This window comes from Nomia melanderi, chromosome 1 (genome assembly GCF_051020985.1).
Source record: "Nomia melanderi isolate GNS246 chromosome 1, iyNomMela1, whole genome shotgun sequence".
NCBI lineage: Eukaryota > Metazoa > Arthropoda > Insecta > Hymenoptera > Halictidae > Nomia > Nomia melanderi.
Window position 1 is genome coordinate 31,034,961 of NC_134999.1, and position 20,176 is coordinate 31,055,136.

The 20,176-nt window shown below is 42.5% G+C and overlaps 1 protein-coding gene across 6 annotated transcripts in view; it reads right to left on the reverse strand.

Moving 5' to 3' along the window:
* LOC116428526 (uncharacterized) overlaps positions 1-20,176 on the reverse strand; it is a 270,836-nt gene that overhangs the window by 228,527 nt on the left and 22,133 nt on the right. For all 6 annotated transcript variants that reach the window (XM_031980237.2, XM_031980238.2, XM_076372599.1 and 3 more), the window contains exons 2-3: positions 17,700-17,908; positions 14,543-14,596 (exon numbers count right to left, since the gene is read on the reverse strand). In XM_031980237.2, the coding sequence (XP_031836097.1) occupies positions 14,543-14,596; positions 17,700-17,784 (139 nt within the window). In that variant the 5' untranslated portion in view covers positions 17,785-17,908. The remainder of the gene's footprint in view (positions 1-14,542; positions 14,597-17,699; positions 17,909-20,176) is intronic.

Here is a 20,176-nt window from a genome sequence, read left to right on the forward strand (position 1 = left end):
TTTAACATTGCCCTCCCGCTCCCCCCGCCGCCGACCACCCCTTGTTTCATTTCTTGCGCCCTGTTCGCCGCGGATCCTCCTTGAGTATTGAATAGTTTACGGCTTCTAAATAAGCGGCCCTCCCGTTCCCAAACAATTTGCCCATGCTACAGATTGCTCGTAAATAAAGATAATCTATTCTACCCGGAAGATAAAAATCGTTCCGCGGAGCGGCTGGGGCTGCGCTCCGCGGCGGACGAAGATGGCCGATCGTGACGAAAGAGTGTAGCGGGAGCAACGGGGTATCCTTGCGCCCCGGCGGGTGAACGATCCTCCAGTTATTCATTTTTACGCCGTTCATTCGCCGGATTTTACGAGGCAAAAATGGCGAAATTGCACTTTGTGCAACGTGCGTGCCCGATCCCTCTTTCACTCTTTATTCCGTTCTGGCTTTCTTTCCCCTATTCTTACGACTGCCCGCGAGCCTCGCTCCGCCGGACTTTCCTGGGAAAGTTTCGCGGATTTTCTCACGAATTTTGCCACCCGTACAATTCGACGCTTGTGCAAATTAATTTATTGTTAATTATAACATTAATTTGAAAAGATTAGTATAATAACTTAAAGTTAGAAATGAATGTAAATTTTATATAGACAAAAATCAGAGGGAAGGTTAATAGTAATACATAAATTTGGCTTGAGTTACTTCCACTTGTTCGTTATTTGGATTGTTCAGTATGTTGAGGAGATTATTTTACTCTCACCTTTAAATGAGACTGAATAGGTTCATAAGGAAAATGAAAACAGCTATTGAAATATTTGAAAATTATTTTTATAGAAATGTACTACTATTTGCTATCAATTCAAGGGCCTTGTAAACTACTCAAAGTTTCCAAACTAAACAACTTCATAAGGAAAATCGAAACATAGCTATTGAAACATCTGTAAATTATTTACATAAAAAAAAAACTACTACTTGGTGTTAGTTAAATTGATATTTAAACTACTCAAAGTTTCCAAACTGAACAAGTCCACAAGAGAAATTGAAACATAGATGTTAAAACATCTTCAAATTATTTATGTAAAAATATACTACTGTTTGCTATCAATTAAAATAACTACCAAGGTGCTCAAAGTTTCATTACTTTCGAATGATAGATGCATCCGTGCAGACTTGCTCAAGGTAGCCCGTATTTCCAGGTCTAGGACGCTCGAAGAGGGAACCGCTTCTCAATGGCGCGCTCCCCGATCATCTCGGGACAAGAAACACGGAAGCCGCTTATCTGATACACCGCGAAGGCAATAAACTTTAATCAGAAAGGCTGTTGTTATCGGGCCGTAAGTGGTACAAATCCAAAGACCGACTGCGCCGATATTGCGGGTCGAGGTCGATAAACGTAGGCCTCGTTCGGTGCAACTGTTCCGCGGCAAAAACCGCTTTCTGATGGATTTCTAATTTGATCGAGCGAAGCGGATCGATCAGGCTGTTATTTGTCGAGGCTTGCGGCCAGATGGGATTCCGAGTGTTTGTTGATTCGCGCGGCGAGATGGTCGTTCGGATCCGACGCGCAATTTAGTTTTTACCGGCCCGACTCGATCGGAGTATCCGCTCGTTTCTATTTGGAGACGAGTGTAACGTGCATGCTTAGAAAACCATTTAATTGCGTAAAAATGGAACTTTAATCAAATTATTCATGAAACTGAGGGATTCACATATTAAAGATACTAGAATTAAATGATATTTGACAATAAGTATAAAAGCGTGAGTATAAAAAGTAAACGTTGTAGACATACTCAACCAAATTGTCATTTGTTATTTAATGCATTAAAGTAGAAGAAGTATGTTAAGTATATATATATTTGTACTAACTTTTATTTTCAGAACAAACGTAGAACTGATGTAATGAAGAATTCCTGATATAATGGAGATTAAGCTATATTTGTATTTCAATAATAATCAACAGTAATCAGTTAATCGACTCAAAATGTCAAAATTTATCACATCACAGTTTATTCGATTCAAAGTTAAAATTTTACCTCTACCATATTTACTTCTGCTTATCAATATACTCCAGCTTATCTCGTACGTTTACCTCTGTCGAATGAAAAACTGTACTGTTCAATTAGTTAAAGTAGTCCAATTGATAGTTGCTACCTCACAGAATCTCAATACTGCATTTAAGCGCCAACTCTTAAAATCAACTATTCAGTCTTAACTTCGAGTACCATTCCTATAAAGACTAAAACTTTCGTTTGCAGCTCTAATACAAACACCATCCTCCTAACAACTAAATACATTTCACCCTGCAATCAACATTTACCACTTCCCATAAAAATCCGCATTCCACCTCACGAATCACGTAGCGCTTCGCTATTCACCCTCACAGATGCCCCTTATCGGATACCAATTAAACAATAACCGAATCGATAACGACCCCGAACCAGGAATATTAATCAACCCCGAATAGAGGGCTAGAAACGAAATACAATTAAGGGAAACCAGATAGAGGCGTAACGCCATAAAACGTGCGGGATGTGTGAAATGCTGCGTATCGACACTTGCGAACCGCATCGGTGATCAATAATGGCAGCAAAATGGCAAAGTGTAGAATGTAAAGAGGCGAGGGAGACAGAGGAAGAAGAACTAGAGAAAGAGGACTGAGAAGAGGAAGAGAAGGTACAGTGGGCAAAAGGTTCCACCAGAAGAAGAGGCAGAAGAAGAAGACGAAGAAGAGGAAGGAGAAGAGAGACGATGAAAAAGAGCAACAAAAGGCGCAGCCTCGGGTGCCGGGCGGGGCTCAGATGTTTATCCCGGTCGACCTCTTCCCCTAGCTCTCTTCAGGCCCCTCTTCGTGGTCCCTGGCGTGCCCCCTTCACCTCCGTTTCTTGCGGAGAAGCGCGCCCTCGGCGATCCGGCGCTGCGGAGCGTTGCATCTACGTTATGCGTGCTCTTGTGCCTCGGATGCACTTACAGTGGCGTCGCAACCGTCACTTTACCACGGCTTGACATCCTCGGGTTGCCCGGTGACGCTGAAATTCACTTAATATGACCGTTTCGAGATGTTAAAATAATGGCGGGGAGTATTTGTTAAGTTTGAAAAGGAGCTTGCGGATTATTGATGTGATTTATGTGGTACTTGATTTTGTAGGCAGAGTGATGGAATGAATGTTGATTAATGTGACTATAGTTTTTTTTGTTTGTTTGTGAATCGTTGAAGATTTGGTAAAGATGAAATTAGTTTTTGAATATGGTTTTATGAATATCTTCTAGAAACTTTCTATAATTTGGATTGGTTCTGTAAGTCTTCCTTTGCATTTAGTAATAACAAAGTATTATCTTTAAATTATCTTAACCCTTAAAATTATGAACATTTGTAATAATTCTTAAGATTATAAGAAGATAAATTTCTTCATTGATAGAAATATAAAATAGAAAACCGAGAAAAGAAGTGTCAGATTTAAGTATCACCGACGAAAGCATTCCTTTTCATATATGAAAAACGTGATGTATCAAAGATTCGTGTTGTCCCTACAAACAAAACCGAAACGTCGCAGAAAATGCTGAATAACATAATATAATCTCCACGTTCCGAATGGCACTGATCAATTATGCAGGGAAACACGAAGATCGTCGTGTGCGGCGGTAGCAGGATTGTAAATGTAACGCGATGTTGTAGAATTCGATAGCCATATTCGCTCATAATCGAGTCGACCGGAAAGGGAACGAAGAGGGCGAGGTCATCGGCTCGTGACGAGCCGCTCTACGGTCGTTACCAACAAAAAAGCAACGTTAATCAGACACTTCGTATCGCCTCTATTCAGCTCCCAGCGAGCGAAGTGATCTAGCTCGCAGCAGGTTCTTCGGTGGCAAAAAATCGATGAATGAACCTTCAACCGGTGCGCGCACCGCCGCGCCGCTGAGCTCGTCTTGCTCGACCGAATTCTCCGTTCGGCGGGAACCCGTGAACCTCCGAACCCGTTGGCTCCGTTCGTCGATTTGTAAATTGTTCCGCATGGTGAAACACCGTTTACGATGCTTACCGAACAATTAACCCCCTGACTTGAGATTTTTCTTTGGCTAGGATCACCTAATTGCTTGACTTCTAATTTTTGCTACCTGTTTCATTATAACTTTGTCATTTTGGAAAAGGAATTCTATTTCTATCGTAAAACTTAATCTTCTGTGAAGGTTAAATATTTACGAGCGAAAAGTCTTCATCATGAATTTGATGTATTATAAGTTATAATGTTGAAAAATGTTGGGCTTAGATAAATAGGAAAGATAAATCTTGTTCAAATTACCTGTATTATCTTTTACCTTGATTACATTCTCTTTTGGTTGTGCCCTCTAAGGAAGCGATAGCATGTCGGCAATATATTTTTTGTTAATATTCTTAAAGTCACGCAGCTTTATGAGTATTTTGTGATTTTTGAAACCTGTCGAATTATGAAATTTATAAATTGTTTTATCCTTTTTCGTTGTATCTCTTTGATGCACGTAGCCACTTATTGAATGGCATCTGCTTTAGAACAATTGCGCGGCGGAATATCAAGCGGAAATTGCAGTACCCGTGAATGGGTAGTATCAATACTAAGCGGCTGATTGTAAAATCTATTAGATTTCGCTTAATCTGTCTATCAATCTCGCCGCGTTTACTGTTTCAGTTTGCATTGCATTAAGATTTAATGACGCTCGGCTGGAGATTAGGTCTGCCGCTTTGATGGCGCGGATGAGCGCACACTTTTCATCTCTTTGGCGGTCCAATTACTCTCGATTATTTCGAAACTAAGATTTGCAGGCGTATTATACGTATAAACAAAAGTGAAATTTTATCGTTCGCTTGTGAATCATGTTTCAATCGGAATATTTGTGCTATTGTATTTAATTGTAACCGACAGGAAAACGAAATTTAATGTTAAGACCGAATTAACTAGCAATATAGACGAGTATAATTGGATACTGCATTCGCTAGGATATATTTCGATTAAATGAAAGTGCTTTCCATACTTAATCCTTAACAATAAATTAAGATTTAGCAACACTTCTTTGTATTCTACACCTAACGTGTAATCGTAAAGTTCATGCTGTAATCGTAAATAAGAAATACAAGTTGATCAATTCAACAAAACGCGAGTAGTAATAACCAAGAAATAGAAACAAGTTTTCAAAAACAACCAAACATATTCTCTCAAGAGAAGAATAAAACAATTCCACTTCAATATTTCATCAAAATCAAAATTTCCCTTCTAAAATCCATTTCTATTTCCCTTTATACTTAAAACTCCAAAGTATTACCATACCAAAACCACCATACAATCAAAATGGCGTCCACAAGCGAACATACAGGAACCATTCCAACCGGCATCGCAATGCAAAAACTGCCAAAAATCCCTTTAAACCTAACCTCAAAGCTAAATCACGATCCTCCGAGCACCAAAGCCCTACAAAACAAACCAACAAACAATTCCGCGATCAGTTCTCGATCAATACGCATCCCGATTCCGTTCGGACGAAACCATCGCCGTCCGATAACAAAAGACCCGGCAAACAAAGGTAGTCCCGCGGGATCGTTACCGTCGACGACCACGTATATCTCGCTGATGACGCACTTCCGGCCGAGCGAACCCCCACGGTGGCCCCGGTGATAATTCCGGTGGATCGAGAAAGAGGTTCGGAGCCGATCCATCCACCGTGACTCCGTGGCCCTGTGACGACCCCGGGGAAGATGTTTGCTCTTGTTGCGATGCGGCCGCGTACCGTCGAGACCGGCAGCCCGGTAGGAAGAAAGAGGTAGGTCGAGCCGAAGATAAAGTAGACGAGGAACTGCGAGGGAGAGGAGGAAAGGAGTCCGAGCAAGCTATAGAAAGAGAAGGGCAGAGCAGGGAGAGGGGAACAAGAAAAACAGGAAGACGACCAGAAGAGGAGAGCGCGGAGGATAGGCCTTGCCCGACCCGACGCCTAAGCCTCCGAAGGAGCTCGCCCGAGTGGCAGGCCAGCCGATGGTAGCGGTTCGCTCATCATTGTAATTACTTCGCGAGGATGTACCAGTATATTGGATCATTATCGACCGCTCCATATCTACCACCTAGCTCCATAAGTATAGACTTATGCTCCCGGTGCCCCGTAACTGCCCTGCCGCCAGTCGCTGCCAAACGCGCGTATATCTTCCAGCTACGAGGGAACATTGCCATCCTCTTTCTCTCTCTTTCTATCTTACCGGTGTATGTATCTCGTTTCACGTATAAGCGGACCCGAGGGGAAATAACCATTGGCCGTCTGAATAGAACGAGCCACCTCTCTCGTTGTCGTACAAGGTAATTTCGACTGGGGCGAGACGCCACGATCGTTCCCGCCTGATACGACACCACTCCCCCTCGCCCTGAACATCGCGTGTCACTCCGGGTTGCCTCCACTCGCGGTTTACCTTTTTCAACGGATCGGGGATGGGCTTCGGATTCCTTTGGGCGTGACTTCTACTTCGCTCTCGGTATCTTCTTTGCTCGTTTGCGCTGCTCGATTTGCGGGGGAATTGATTTCCCGGTGGATCATGATTTTAGAGGATTTGGAGCAAGCTCCGCGGCGCAGCGTTTCCTAGGCGGCTATCGGCGGATGGACGAGGAATGCCGAAGCGCTGGGTAATGGTGGTAATTGGAGTGTTTATGGGGATTATAGATTTTCATTGGCTGGTTTACGGAGTTGGAATCGAGGAAACATTTATTTAGTTTGTCGGGGTTGGACGCGGGTTCTGGAGATAAGAGTTGCGCGGAAGTTTTATAGCGTCCAGTTTCGTAAGATTAAAAGTACTGTAAATGCATCGAATTCGTAATCTAGTAATAAGAGAAAGATAAACAAAATATAGAGATTCCTATCTTAATGATCAAAAAATGACTAATCGATAAATAGAGTTTATTACACTATTTTCCTAAATAATTCCGAACTTCTTCGTACAACCACAGAATCGCCTGTTGTGAAACCAGAATAAAAATCCCCTACTCCTGTTTCGATCAAACGACAGCCTAAAAACTTCGCTCTCATTCCGAGCAATTCCCAAGCTGCCCGGTACAGCACGCAGCAATGGCGGCGAAACAAGGTTGTACGAAAGAAGACCCAGTCGCCAATTACTCGGTCGTGTTATAAATCACGCGGAAAAAATTCCCATTCATGCAAATCGGCATCAGCCGGGCACCGGGCAGGGCCGGGTGTATCATTCAGCTCCTCCCCTGTCCGCATCGGAAACACCGTCCGATCGAGTTATTTCAAGTGGCAATAGTTATTACCCCACCCTATATATCGAGGGGAATATATACCCCGGGTTGCGGAGCGATCGAGTCACGTATGCCGGATGATACGGGCAGGGAGCACGAGCGCCGGGCCGGTGTTGGTGTCCACACGGTCGAATCTCGATCTTGGCACGTACCGGCTAACGACTCGTCGGTACCAGTCCTCCTGATCAAATAACCGGCGACCCGAACAACTTTCTCGGAAGATCTACATCGCTGTCGAAAAGGCATGCACCGGACGCCCAGGGATCCGTGATCACGGGACCCTGGATCGCGGAAGCTGCTGATCGAACGCAGCTAACGATCGCTGACATTAGACGCGTGTAATTACCCCCCAGGCCAGCTTTAACTATACCGATACACGCCGCGGAGAAGGAGCCCTGTGCCACGTGTATGATTCGTTAATGAACTATTCGATATATAATTATCGACGTCGAGTGATTTATGGGACGTTTGTGCCACTTTAAGTGGGCCTTCACGCCTCGCTTGCTGCGCTAGATTTTTGGGCCGCGCTGGAGATTGATGATCGCGCGTTTACCTTTGAACGCACGGCAATCGTAGGAATTACGATGTTGGGTTCTTTTTTAGAGTTCACAGATTTCTGTTCGGAGTTTGATGGTTTCGATGGTTTTGATGGTTCCGGTGGTTTTGATGGGGAGGTTTTATAGTGGAGCGGATTTTAGGGGGATGTTTAGAGTATCGTAAATTTCTGGTGTATTTTATTGTGTCTCGTAAATATTGTGCTGTAAATTTGCTTCGACTGCTTGGATAGTCGTATATTTCGAATGTGGAATTCAACTATGATGTTTGAGATGTGGGTAATAAACTCGTTTAATAGGGTACGATTTTTGAAAGTGCGAGGTAGTAGTTTTGGCAGATTAATGATCGTCGGGGACGAGAAAATAATGGAAACCTGCAACAATTAGCTTCGTATGGGCTAAGGAATATCTTCGGCGGTATTTTCTTGTAATTATTATGGTATTCATCACACTTAATAAAATAAAAAGTTTAAATAAATAAGATTTAACGAGATGTGATAATAAACTCGTACGAATTTTGTAATCACTATAATATGAAGACCTTGAAATTTAAAACAGAAAATTCAGAATAAGAAATTAAGAACATAGCTTGGGTACAGCCTAGTATGTCTTGGTTAATTTGTCAGAAACTCGTGTTCACGTTAAGTTCAGTGATTAATGTTGATTGGAAGAATGAAGAACATGGAATCTGAAAATAATTACAGTAATTGCAGCAAAATTTTCTCGGAATATTCCAGCGTCTAATATCTGCCTGGAGATCATTCTACGTCGTAGAAATTGCCCTCCGGAATGCCGTAGAAATTCGATCGCCGGCTTGTCAACCCGGCCGATGTGACCACGAAGAGAGAGATCGCTTCCGCTCGAATGATAATCATCGATACATCTCGATACGTCTCGAAGGATACAGGGCGCCTTCTTTGTCTGCAGGATCTACCGTACTTGACTCCATATAATCACGAGAATCCTAATACTTATCAAGAAGATTAATTTAACATTCAAATATTTCATTCGAAATGTAATTTATTTTAATCTTCTATGCAGATTCGATAGTTTCATCTAATATTCTTCTAAAAATAAAAATCTAACCTGTGCAATATCAAACTACATTATATTCATCGTATCAGATAAGATACTCATTGTTTACTAAAAACATTCATGAAATCAATTAACTAATCATTTAATAATAAAATAACATACGATACGTATCTCATAATTTCCTACATTACGGAAAAACAGTAAAATTCTAACGTATCAAAATACCTTTTACCTCGTCGCTTCCTCGAACCGGCGTTCAATTCCCTTACACCTTTCAATTTTCAAAAGAACCTACGAAGAGAACGTCCCACCACATCGAAGTTCCAGTCCACTCCAGCCATCCTCAATTTTCTAATATCCACAAGCTATTGAAAACCCTGCCGCTAAATTCCAAGCAACACAAAGGCCGCTCCGCCCCGTCCGAACTCCCGAGCATAATCTATGCATCCAGCATCCACGAAATCGATCATCACGCTTGGCGAGCGTAGATAACCCAGCCGAGCGACCGTTACCTCTACGAGGTAACAGCGGTGCAGGACACTAGCCGCGGCAGCCAGGATCGATCCAGGACGTGCAACGGGAGCCGTCGAGGCAACGGGAGCGTATCGAAAGATGCGCCGTCGATAATCCTTCAGCATAGGTCGTGCTCGGTCCTATCGAGCCGATGTACAAGCCGAGGCGAGGCAACTTGCCGAGGATCAGAAGCAACACAAGCTTAAGGAGAAGAAGAGGAGGCAGAAAAGAAGAAGAAGAAGAAGAAGAAGAAGAAGAAAAGACGAAGAAGACGAAGAGGAAGAGGAGAAAGAGGATAGGATGAGGATAAGGATAAAGAGGGACAGGCAGAGAAGTTATCTGGTTCTGTTTCTCCATCCTTTCCTTAACCTCTTGGCTCCCTTCTTCGGCCGCCTTCGACCTACGTGTAGATGCTCAGGTGTAAAACCGTTGATTGCCACGGCTGTATTTTCTCTTTGCACGGCACGATGGTAGCAACGGTGGGCGTGCCGGCCACGACCGAAGGGAGACAGCCAAGGCCTCCTCTCATCGTGCTACCGCGATTATGTTTATTATACTTTGGCACACGCGTGTGCGTACGTGCGAGTACTTACATCTGGCCTCGCCTTTCCGACGGCTGCATTATCGCGCTGGACGTGACGTACATGCGGTGCCACGGGTTTTATGGGTGGGCCACGCCGCCGACGGGTTACCGATACCGAACCAACAAACCGTGAAAATGATTGTTACTTTGTGGACCGGCCTTTCGATTGGAGAACGCTCGGACCAGGTGTTTTTTGATTGGTTGGGTAGTTTTCTTTCGGCAGGCGGAGGAGGTTCTCGATTTTCTGAATGGACACTGACCGGTGGCTTTTTGGGGAGTGTATGGAATTGTAGTTTAACGTAGAGGATTCTGATACGTGTTTTTTAATATATATGTATTCTTTTCTGTATTCGTAGAAATTATTTATAGCAGTTCGTTCGTATGATTTTTAAAGGCGAACTAACTGATTTTTCGATTTTCATTAGAAATCTCTTTTAACGACTAGTAAATTGAATTTGAAATACTATAATAATTCCACGTACAGATTCGAAGATTTCAAACAGAAGATTATCATTTCAATAAATGAAGCATCTTTAAAGAAATAAGGAAATTTATGGTATCGTACAATTTCTATCAATTAACGAATCCATCGCGATAACTAAAAATACGCGATATCCGTAGCAATATTTCTCCGGACGATATTAGAATGAATCTTGCGAGCTGACTCTCGTGACAAGCATAAATCTCCGATCGCGATCGCGGTCTCGAGAAAAATCCGCTTATAACTGAAAGAGGCTTTCCTCCCGGGAGAGCCTAATTACAGGCGAGCCGATGCGTTTCTCGGTGCAGAAGGAGATCGAATCGGTATTCCAGTCGGGGATCACCGGGCATAACATTATCAATGACGATCATGCGACGTGTACACGTGTATCAAGTCCGAGCCCGATATTCAGACATCGAGGATGAGGCCGGCTTAGAATTCCAGCGAGGTGGAGCCTTGACATTTCGTGGCCTGGAATCGACCGGCATAATTGATCGGCCTCCGCGGCTCCGATTCGACGAACGACAATGCGATTCCGTTGCGTCTGGTCTGATACGGTTACGACGAAACCCGCTCGCGCGCGCGCGCGCGCTGATGAAACGCGGCCGCGTTTACTTCGCGGACTAGATTCCAGAGTCACGCCAAATGAGTCAGAGGTGGTCGACTGCCATTAAGCTTTTGCGAGTTTCTCAGCTGCCCTGGCTGCTGGTTTTATGTACATGTGCTCTGGAACATCTGCATCGGTGCAATGGAAAGTTTAATAAACTATGAGATTTTCATTTTATTTGGGCCTCGATAGAATTCTAAATAGGTGGATTACAGTTTTCTTCGATTTCAAATTTATGTTACGTTTGAGGAGTTTCTAAAAGTTCTATTAAAATCGGCAATCTAGAAATATAGTACGAATCAGATAAGATTAAATACAATATTGCAGCTGATTCATGATAATACCTAGGTAATATCAAAAATATTTTATATGATAGAGATTGCAACAAGCATTTCATTCATTAAATTAAAAGAAAAGGAAACAAAAGAAAAGACTCCAAAGAAATATATTCTAAAGCCACCACAAGATAATAATACAATCTCACATTAACCATCAAAGACCCCCTCTAGCAGCCGAAAAAAGACAAGCAATCAAATCCTCCCAAAAATTGCCACCCGAAAACCGCTCCAAATCTATTTGAGACACAATCCTCACCCATACGCAGACTCCGGAATCTCGATTCGAATACACGTCGAGCTGCGAAACGGTGAAACTGTTCACCGCAGAGGACAGGAAGAATAAAGCGCGCGAGAGAGCGAGCTCGAGGAGGGCCCCGGAGTGCCACTTTCATAAATCGCGGCGGGCCGCTTCGCGTCGATGTACCGTGACGCCGAAAAACGGTTACGGCCGTCGATCGTCCTCGACTATCCATAGCTCAGTGTCCCTCAAAACGTTCAGCTGGGAGACACTTTCCATAAATCGAGTAATGGCCGCCGAGCATACCGATAAATCCGGCGCGGCGCAGCTGCCGTTCTCCGCAGCGCCTAAAAGCACGTATTGAACGCAGAGAGTGGGGGCGGCCGGTGGGAAGAAAAGGGTAGAGAAGAAGACCAGCGAAAAAATCATGACACGGCTACCACTGGTAACGTTCTAGCATACCTATCATTACCGCGAGCGGTCCCGGCGCAATTCGTTCTGGTTAAACGGACGTGCGCGGCGCAGTGCGAATGGTGGCTCGCCCTGCCACGACAAACAAATGCCACAAGTGCTGCAATTTTATGCCGTTAACGACGCCCGGACTGAAAACGCGCGACCGTGTGTGAACGTACCAATAACAACCGTGCGCGCCTTGGCGCACTAAAAATTTTATAGCGTCACGTTCACCGACACCGCTCGACTCGAGGGTGGGATGGAAGCTCGCTGCCGGTCGAGAGGTAACTTCGCGGAGGGACACGAGCAGGGCTAGCAGTGGCGAAACCCTGTTTAACAAAGTAATGACTACAATTATTCTGCTTTACATCTGTGCTCGGGCTGCGATGCGCCGCGCGAGGAAGACGGCGCAATTTACTACAGATAATCGTCGATCAAGAAGAGTTATAACTGGCCGGATTGTCAGCTACCCGGCTCGTTGAGCTACCCAGGGCCCGCGAGCGACGACGGGCCCGGTTAGGCGTAGAAGACGACGACCACGCTGGGCGCGAGGGAGTGTTTAGCGGTGATGGGTATCGAATATATTAGACGGCCGGGACACATTTTATTGGATCCGCGCGACGAGGAAATGGCCGTCGCTGCGTGTTAGCTTGGCGTCACGCTGCCAATTTACCGGCGATTTTTCACGCGGTCGGTTTGTGTTGCTCCTTGTTTTTACGGGCGATTTTGGCTTTACCGTTCGTTGCGGTTTTGATGGTCTGTTTGGATCGTTTGTTTTTTTTTTGTTTGGTCTTGTTGCGGGAGAATTGAACGTGTGAAAGTTTGGAGTTAAGGATGGTATTGTTTGGTATTGATTTCAGGGGATTAGGATTCATTGTGTTGCGCGGCGATTAAATTTGCGCGTGAAAATTGCGTGAGATTACCGTGTTGAGAGTGTTAATGGTAATCGGGTTTTTATTCTCTATTAAGTAGGTCCGTTTAATTAGCTGGCTCATTTACAATTGAAATGGGCGGGTTTAATGACTTTGTGGAAAATTAACTTGTACGTAGTGAAAGTAAGATTGACTTGTGCAACACAAAGTCATCTTTTATTGTCAATTTGATGCAATGAAGGAGCGTTGTGTATGACGAAATTGGATCACATTGTGTACAATTTAGTCGTTAATCAATTCAAAAATATAGATGTGATAAACTGGTTGAATGATCATATCATGATAGTATGAGACTATGAAACTATGATACTAGGAGACTATGAAACTATGAAACTATGAAACTATCAAGCTATCAAACTATAAAAATTACATACACAATAAAATCGACCAACACAACAAACAGAAAATCTCAATTCAATTCTCATACAAAGAACCTTCCCTCAAAGATAAAGCGAATGCAAAAAGGGCCGTAAAACACGACGCGAAACGTTTTCAAGGAATGGCCAGATTCGTCATCGGCAGGGTCAGCAGCAAGGAGGCTTGCGTGCAGCAGGATATGTCGTCTTCCTCGTGAGATAACAAAGCATTCCTATCCCCGGCCCCGGCCGGGCACTGGTGCCCCGGCCGCATAGGAAAAGTTGCTCGCGTGGTTCGTGTCGTGGCTCGTTCGATTTACATAAACACGTACTCATCGATTGCCGGACCAGATTGCCGGGCGTTATTACTTCTACGACCGGTTAACTCCTCCGTAGGACCGCGAATAATCGTTCGACCCTAATCGTTTCGCAACGCGTCGACCACGACTGCCGGACTCCCTATCGATGCGCGTCGGGGTCGGCCCCCGGATGTTCGGAGCCACTTTATTTCGGATACGTGGCTCGGTTACGCGCGATTAAGCCTAGGCGAGATTCATTTTATCGGGATGATTGTTTGATCGGCCTCGATGCTCCTCGTCTTGCGGTATCCGTATGGCGCGGTGTGGTTTTAATAAAGACATGGCCGAAATGAACCGTGAAAATAGGATCCGCGTAAGCTATTTATGAAAACAGGATGATCAGTCTCGTTGCGTTGAAAAATCGGAGAACCCTAACACATTTCATGGTTCGCTGGTGGATATTAAAAATGAACGAAAGCGAAGCTGTTTATCGGAAGAAATTGACACTGGAGAATTTTAATTTGTCGCAGAGATTAGTCCTTTTATCAATTTCTCTAGAAATCTGTTCTAAGCTTGATAAGAGATAGCAAATTGTTGATAGTGATACTAAGTGTTACCGATACAGATAAAAACCGTTAATCTAGAATTGCTAGGCGAAGAAAGATATTGACACTTTAAATGAAAAATACAAATTTTTTCATTTTAAATAACGATATATTAAACTTCACCAGAGACTGATTCTTTTATTAAAATAATATTATTCAATCGTTTGAGTTGAATAATTATTATTTGTTTAATTCGAAGAAGGAAGTGGCAAATTATTGTAAAATATATTCAGATATAAATTACGGTTAAAGTAATTTTTCTCCGTGGAGAGATTAAGGATAATTAATTGATTTCGAAGCGCTCACCAAATCGCCACGTGTAGGAACCACCGACGTTGGGGAAACCATTCTTCTCCGAGCCTGAAACAGATCGAATGCATCGTTAGATCGAGACGTCGATAGCGGGTTCATGCAGACGGATAAACGGCGGAATCGAACAAATGCAGATGCACGCACCACCCACGATGCAACCCTTTCCGTATACTGTCATTAAAGGGACCGCCCTAGATGTCGGAACCGAGGATGCGAATGAAATCAATGGAAAGATTTTAATCAAATCGATCGAGGTTCCGATCGAGACCCGTGGGATCTACGGTTCATTGTCTAAGTGGCTGACAATGTGAATGCACGACGATTCTCGTATTGTGCGAATCGCTGAGAAGAATACGGGAATCTTTTAATTGGATAATGAATTGATACTGTAATATAGATATTTCGTAGTATGTATTCATTAAATGCCTCTAGCCTTTAGCAATCCTTTCTATTTCGAATAAAAAGTACTTTTCAAGATTAACGGTCTTGTAATAAACGTTATCAGAAGTGTCAACTGATAATTTCATTATATTTCTTATAAACCAGTAAAATAGCGATTCCATTACGCATCGTTATGTATTTGAGAAAATCATATTCTTTTATTGAACAATATGAAATCAAAATACAAATTATTGATCAAATAATTCTTCTATCGAATATAATTCTCTAGTTTAAACCTTAAGTATTATGTATATTGTAAGAAAATTGCATGCCGTTTAATATATTTAAGGTAAACATTCAATTGAAATGACACCACTTCAAACATATAAAAAGAACACGTTTTTCTGTATATACCTCGCCAGTCTTTTATTGTTTCAAAAATCAATTTCTCTTTTGCCAAAATCGAGCTCTGTAATTATAAGTCATTGACTTAAAACATAGATTCTCACGCAAAAAAACATACACTACCTACAATATACGATAATAATCCAAACAGAATGGCAATATAGAAGAATACTGATTAAAAGTGTGCATAGATAAGAAGTGGTCGAAAGTAAACGAACCGATAAATAAATAATTAGGCGTGAACGACTAAAGACACTGGTACAAACGAGAACGATGCACCTGGCTGATCGTTCAGTCGGCGTGTCCGACAATCCGAAACGCGCAAGTGGGGGTAGCAATTCCAATCACTCGGGGATGGAACGCATATCGATCGATCGATCGACGAATACCGCGCGCTTCGCGAGTGCAGCTGTAGGTGGTAGTCAGGAGCACCACCCACGAAGAACCTACTTAGCATGCACGACCAGCTAGAAGGTAGCTACCTACCCATCTGACAAGGTTAACTAATACAGCTTCCCTCGGTCGCGCGTCCTGTCTCGCGCGAATACTCTCTTGATTAGAACTACATTGATAAACCAAGAGAATGGGAGCGAGCTGTTGACTACCAAGCAGGAAGTTGAATGAGATCGGGCACGGTGGAAAAATGTGAAAATACACCGTGACAAGCAGGCGAGATATTTAAATTGAAGATAAACTGCTTCATTAGTTGAATGGGGTGGTTCATGAATAGAACGAGGTGTTCGTAATATTTATTACTTTATAAAGGCTAATGTATATTGCTTGTTAATTAATATTATTATTAAATGGAAAAAGATTAAATAATGTAGTTCCATGGTAGTAAGAAATAAAAGGATCTTGAGCAATAAAACAATTTATCGATAGCTTTAAATAGTGCGGTGTTCCGATGACGATTACTGTTTCAAAACCAATGAAGCAGAGGTGGGGAGGTATAGTATAATTATCTACGTGCCTGTAGCTTTAAATACACTATGATTGTATATGTAAAAGAAATACGGAGAAAGTTCATACATTAATAAAGTAGTTCAGAAATAGTTGCGAACGAAGCTTTCTCAAGCCGGCTAACAAGAAATCAATAAATTATTACAGGTGGAGTATCTATAAATATTACATTCAATTAAAATCTTGACATTTACATCGTAAAGAAGAGAAATACTGAATTATTATTGCAAAAAATGTTTTATGAAAATTACACTGTAACTATAATTAATATTTTCGATAATCCAATTTTCGATTTAGTGTATCGAGAGATCTTGACGGTAAGAATAAAATCATTACGAAATCATAAGCTACATATACCGATTATACTAGAAATTAAATGAAGACGAGAGTTTCTCGAAGCAACCGGATAATTGGTTGAATAATTGATCGGACACAATATTTAATACAAGTTGATCGAACAAATGCTGCTGTAATCAATTCTTCGAGCATTCCTTTCTTTGACTGCCATGAATTACAGTCCCTCAGCTACAATGTATACCAGCAGTCTCTGGTATTTACGATGATTAAATCAGTAGAGTCAGTAATGAAGGGGCTCTCGTTGAGATGCGATTTAATTGGTCTCTGAGTAGAACTATGCATTATTCCAGGCGACTCGGTACGTCGAGGCACGTCAAAACGTTGAAAACGAGAAAAGTTCGCAGCGGGATCGCTGCTACCGAGCTTTTCATTGGTCCACGAGGGGACCGTTTCTTCATCCACGTGTTCGGGAGTATTGAAACCCGCCGGTACCAGCGACCGCGCAGCATGAGGCAGCTCAGCGGCGAGTACAGCACCAATGAAACCGCGTGATTACTCGTTTTCTCCATGTTTCAACGTCCTCGGCCGTTGGATAGACGGCGTATTAAGCCATAAATGCCGCAATTAACACTATATGGAAAGTCTATTCTGTATACTACGGAGGTATGCACCGTATAATAACAATACACATTGGCCAGGAAATCGTCTTGCTGTTTCGCAATATCGTGTTTGCATTTTGAACGCACGAGTACGTGTTGTGTGTAAATAATGAAGACAGGGAGTAGTGAAAGTTGTCGAGCAAAACATATTATTATGTGCATTTTCTGATAACATACGATAATTTTCGGGAGATTCGATATTAAGGTAAATCTATCTATCTAGGAAGGATTGTACGATGTTGAACTTATCATGATTTGAATTATAGGAATTAAATTTAGTTAATATTTTCTGGTACTTAAACTTTTTTACGGAATACGTCAGACTTATCGCTTAAACCATAGTGATTTTAATACGATTTGATGATACGTAGACCAATGATCGGCAATGAAGATAATGAAAGTTTTTGCGTACGCTATCTAGAGATACAGAAGAATTTCAGATATCTTACCTGTATTTTCTTCCGGTAGAAAATGGAAGCCCCAATCGAGACTGAACATTTTATATACTTCCTTCGATCGGTGTTGCAGTATCATTAATGTTTGTTGTAGTAAAATCAATGTCAAATATTGTCCAAATTCGCACTGTTACTAGTTCACTGTTTCAAATTCAATATTGGAGCCCACTGTCCAATATTTCCAAACAAATTACGACGTGTATCTTCAAAGAGAATATTCAACATTAAATTAATCAATTAATAGTCCAATATGAATAAAAAAAGTTACCGAATCACAACATCCTCGACAATTCCAGAAAACATCGAAAGCAACAGATCAGTTAACACTGGAATCACTTTCAATTGGCTTATATATTACTAAATCATCTTCAATAATTTCTTAACCCTTTAACCTACAATATAGCGACAAAAATTTTAAACCGAGTTTAAAAAATCTAACTTTCTTCAAAAACATATATTAATTATTACTTTTCCATTATCAATCATGTCTTTAGATTTAAAGAAGTATACCTCTTTAATGATTGTAAAAAAAGAAATCATCAATGATTCATTTTAACCCTTCACCCTGCAACGTCTTTCACAACCGTGCCTAACAAAAGTACTTCAACCTCAATAACTATCACAACAAAGAATCTCATACAGATTCTACCTCCAGCTTATCTTCAAACATTAACGATCGATGACAAAAAAGAAATGTGACAATTATATTTCTCAAATTTAATTCGAGACTTTTAAACATCATAGAACAAGGAGTTATCCCATCCAGTAGCACCAGTGTTAAAACTTCAATCTCCGAACTCCTCCGCGAGTATTCCTCGAATAGATTAGTATAATCGTCCGGCAAGGTAGAAACCCGGCCAGGATTCCGGTCGTTCTCGACCTCTGGCGGACCGTGCGCCAGGGAGACCATAGATTACTGTTTTATAACGCCGCGATGGAACTATCTCCATGCTAGGCGCGGCACCCGGCCCGGCAAAAAGGCGTAGAGAAACGAAAAACCGCGGATTTCCCTCCGCGTTCCCTTTTGCCGCGGTTCCCGATCAGCCCGGCGCAGCACCATCGCCGGTTTCCTGCGGCCTCCGAGCGGCGCGTTCCTTTATCACGATGGTTTTGCCACTTTGCCGCTAGAAAGGAACGCGCACTTACCCGCGGCTATCATAAAACACGTCGTAACCGTACTATTTTCGCGCGATCCCGTGCCGATAGTCTCCCCGGCTTTTGTGCGCCGCGCGCGGCCTGCCCGGCTCGCGCACACGAGGCGTGTCGTCGTTTCCCCGCATGCAGAACCGGCTACTGTTTTTCGCGTTAGCGAGCCCGCGAGCACGTAATGACCCCTCGTATTCCCGTGTTCGACCGCGTCGGGCCTTCTGATACCTTTTTCATTTTCTCCTGTCGTTGATCGTGCGGTCGACGGAAATGATTCCGGGCGTGCCGCGAGACCGTTCTTTGGCGTGGATAGATTGGCTCTCCGAGGATCGCGATCGTACTGGATCACGCGTTCTGCGGGTACGCGTGGTTCAACGAGATTACTGAAGAAACGACGGGTGGTTTTTATTTGAACCCTTTGTGGGTACGAGTTGGGGATTGGGGATGTTTGTGGAAGCGATTTTTAGTTGGGTAGATAGAGTTCTTTGTGTGGATAAAGTAACTATTGGAGAGGATGAATATAGTTGGTGAGCTTGATTGTTTTTTGTGTTAATTAAGTAGAATGATAGTGCGGGAATATTAAGAGTGATCAAAGTTTCTTGTTCTAATGGAATTTTTAGAATTAGAACCTTTTGATACTTGTGACCTGATGTATTTATAATACCTAATACTTCTGTTATATAAATTTTTGTGTAAACGTTTTTAAAATAAATGAATTTAATGTAGGTTTCTGTTCGATAAATGAAGCTTGTTTTATGAGATTTAATTGAAATCTTATTAACCTTCGAATTTATCAATAGAGCAGTTTTTATATGATAATTCTTGACGGCTGGATAAGATTATAATGTCGAAAGAATCGATGGAAATCTCGAGATAGAATTGTTACGAATCGGGTTGCAGAACACATGTAGAAAGTAGAAAGCGCAAGACGAACGTTCCTGCACCGCGTTTCCTCACAGAAATGTCGTGTCGAGGGAAACATTCTCGGCCGGACTGTCCGAAGCGTGAAACAAACTGTTCCCACATTTCTCCACATCGCTTGACCATGAAGAAATAAATCCCTGGATCACCGCGTCGATCACTCTTTATCCTTTGAGCTACGACCGAGAAACCGGTACAGTTACAGGGGCGTAACGTAACAGTTCTGGAACGGGAGAGAAAAACTTGCGGAATTTCGAAAGAACTCATGCAAAATAGCTGGCAACGCCTTTCCGAAAGCGGACGAAAGAATCTCGCCAGCTCCATGGAACGTATAACAATGAATCGTAAGAATCTGGAGTAAATCGATTCGCGTCTATCGAACCGTGAACTCCAATAGTATAATT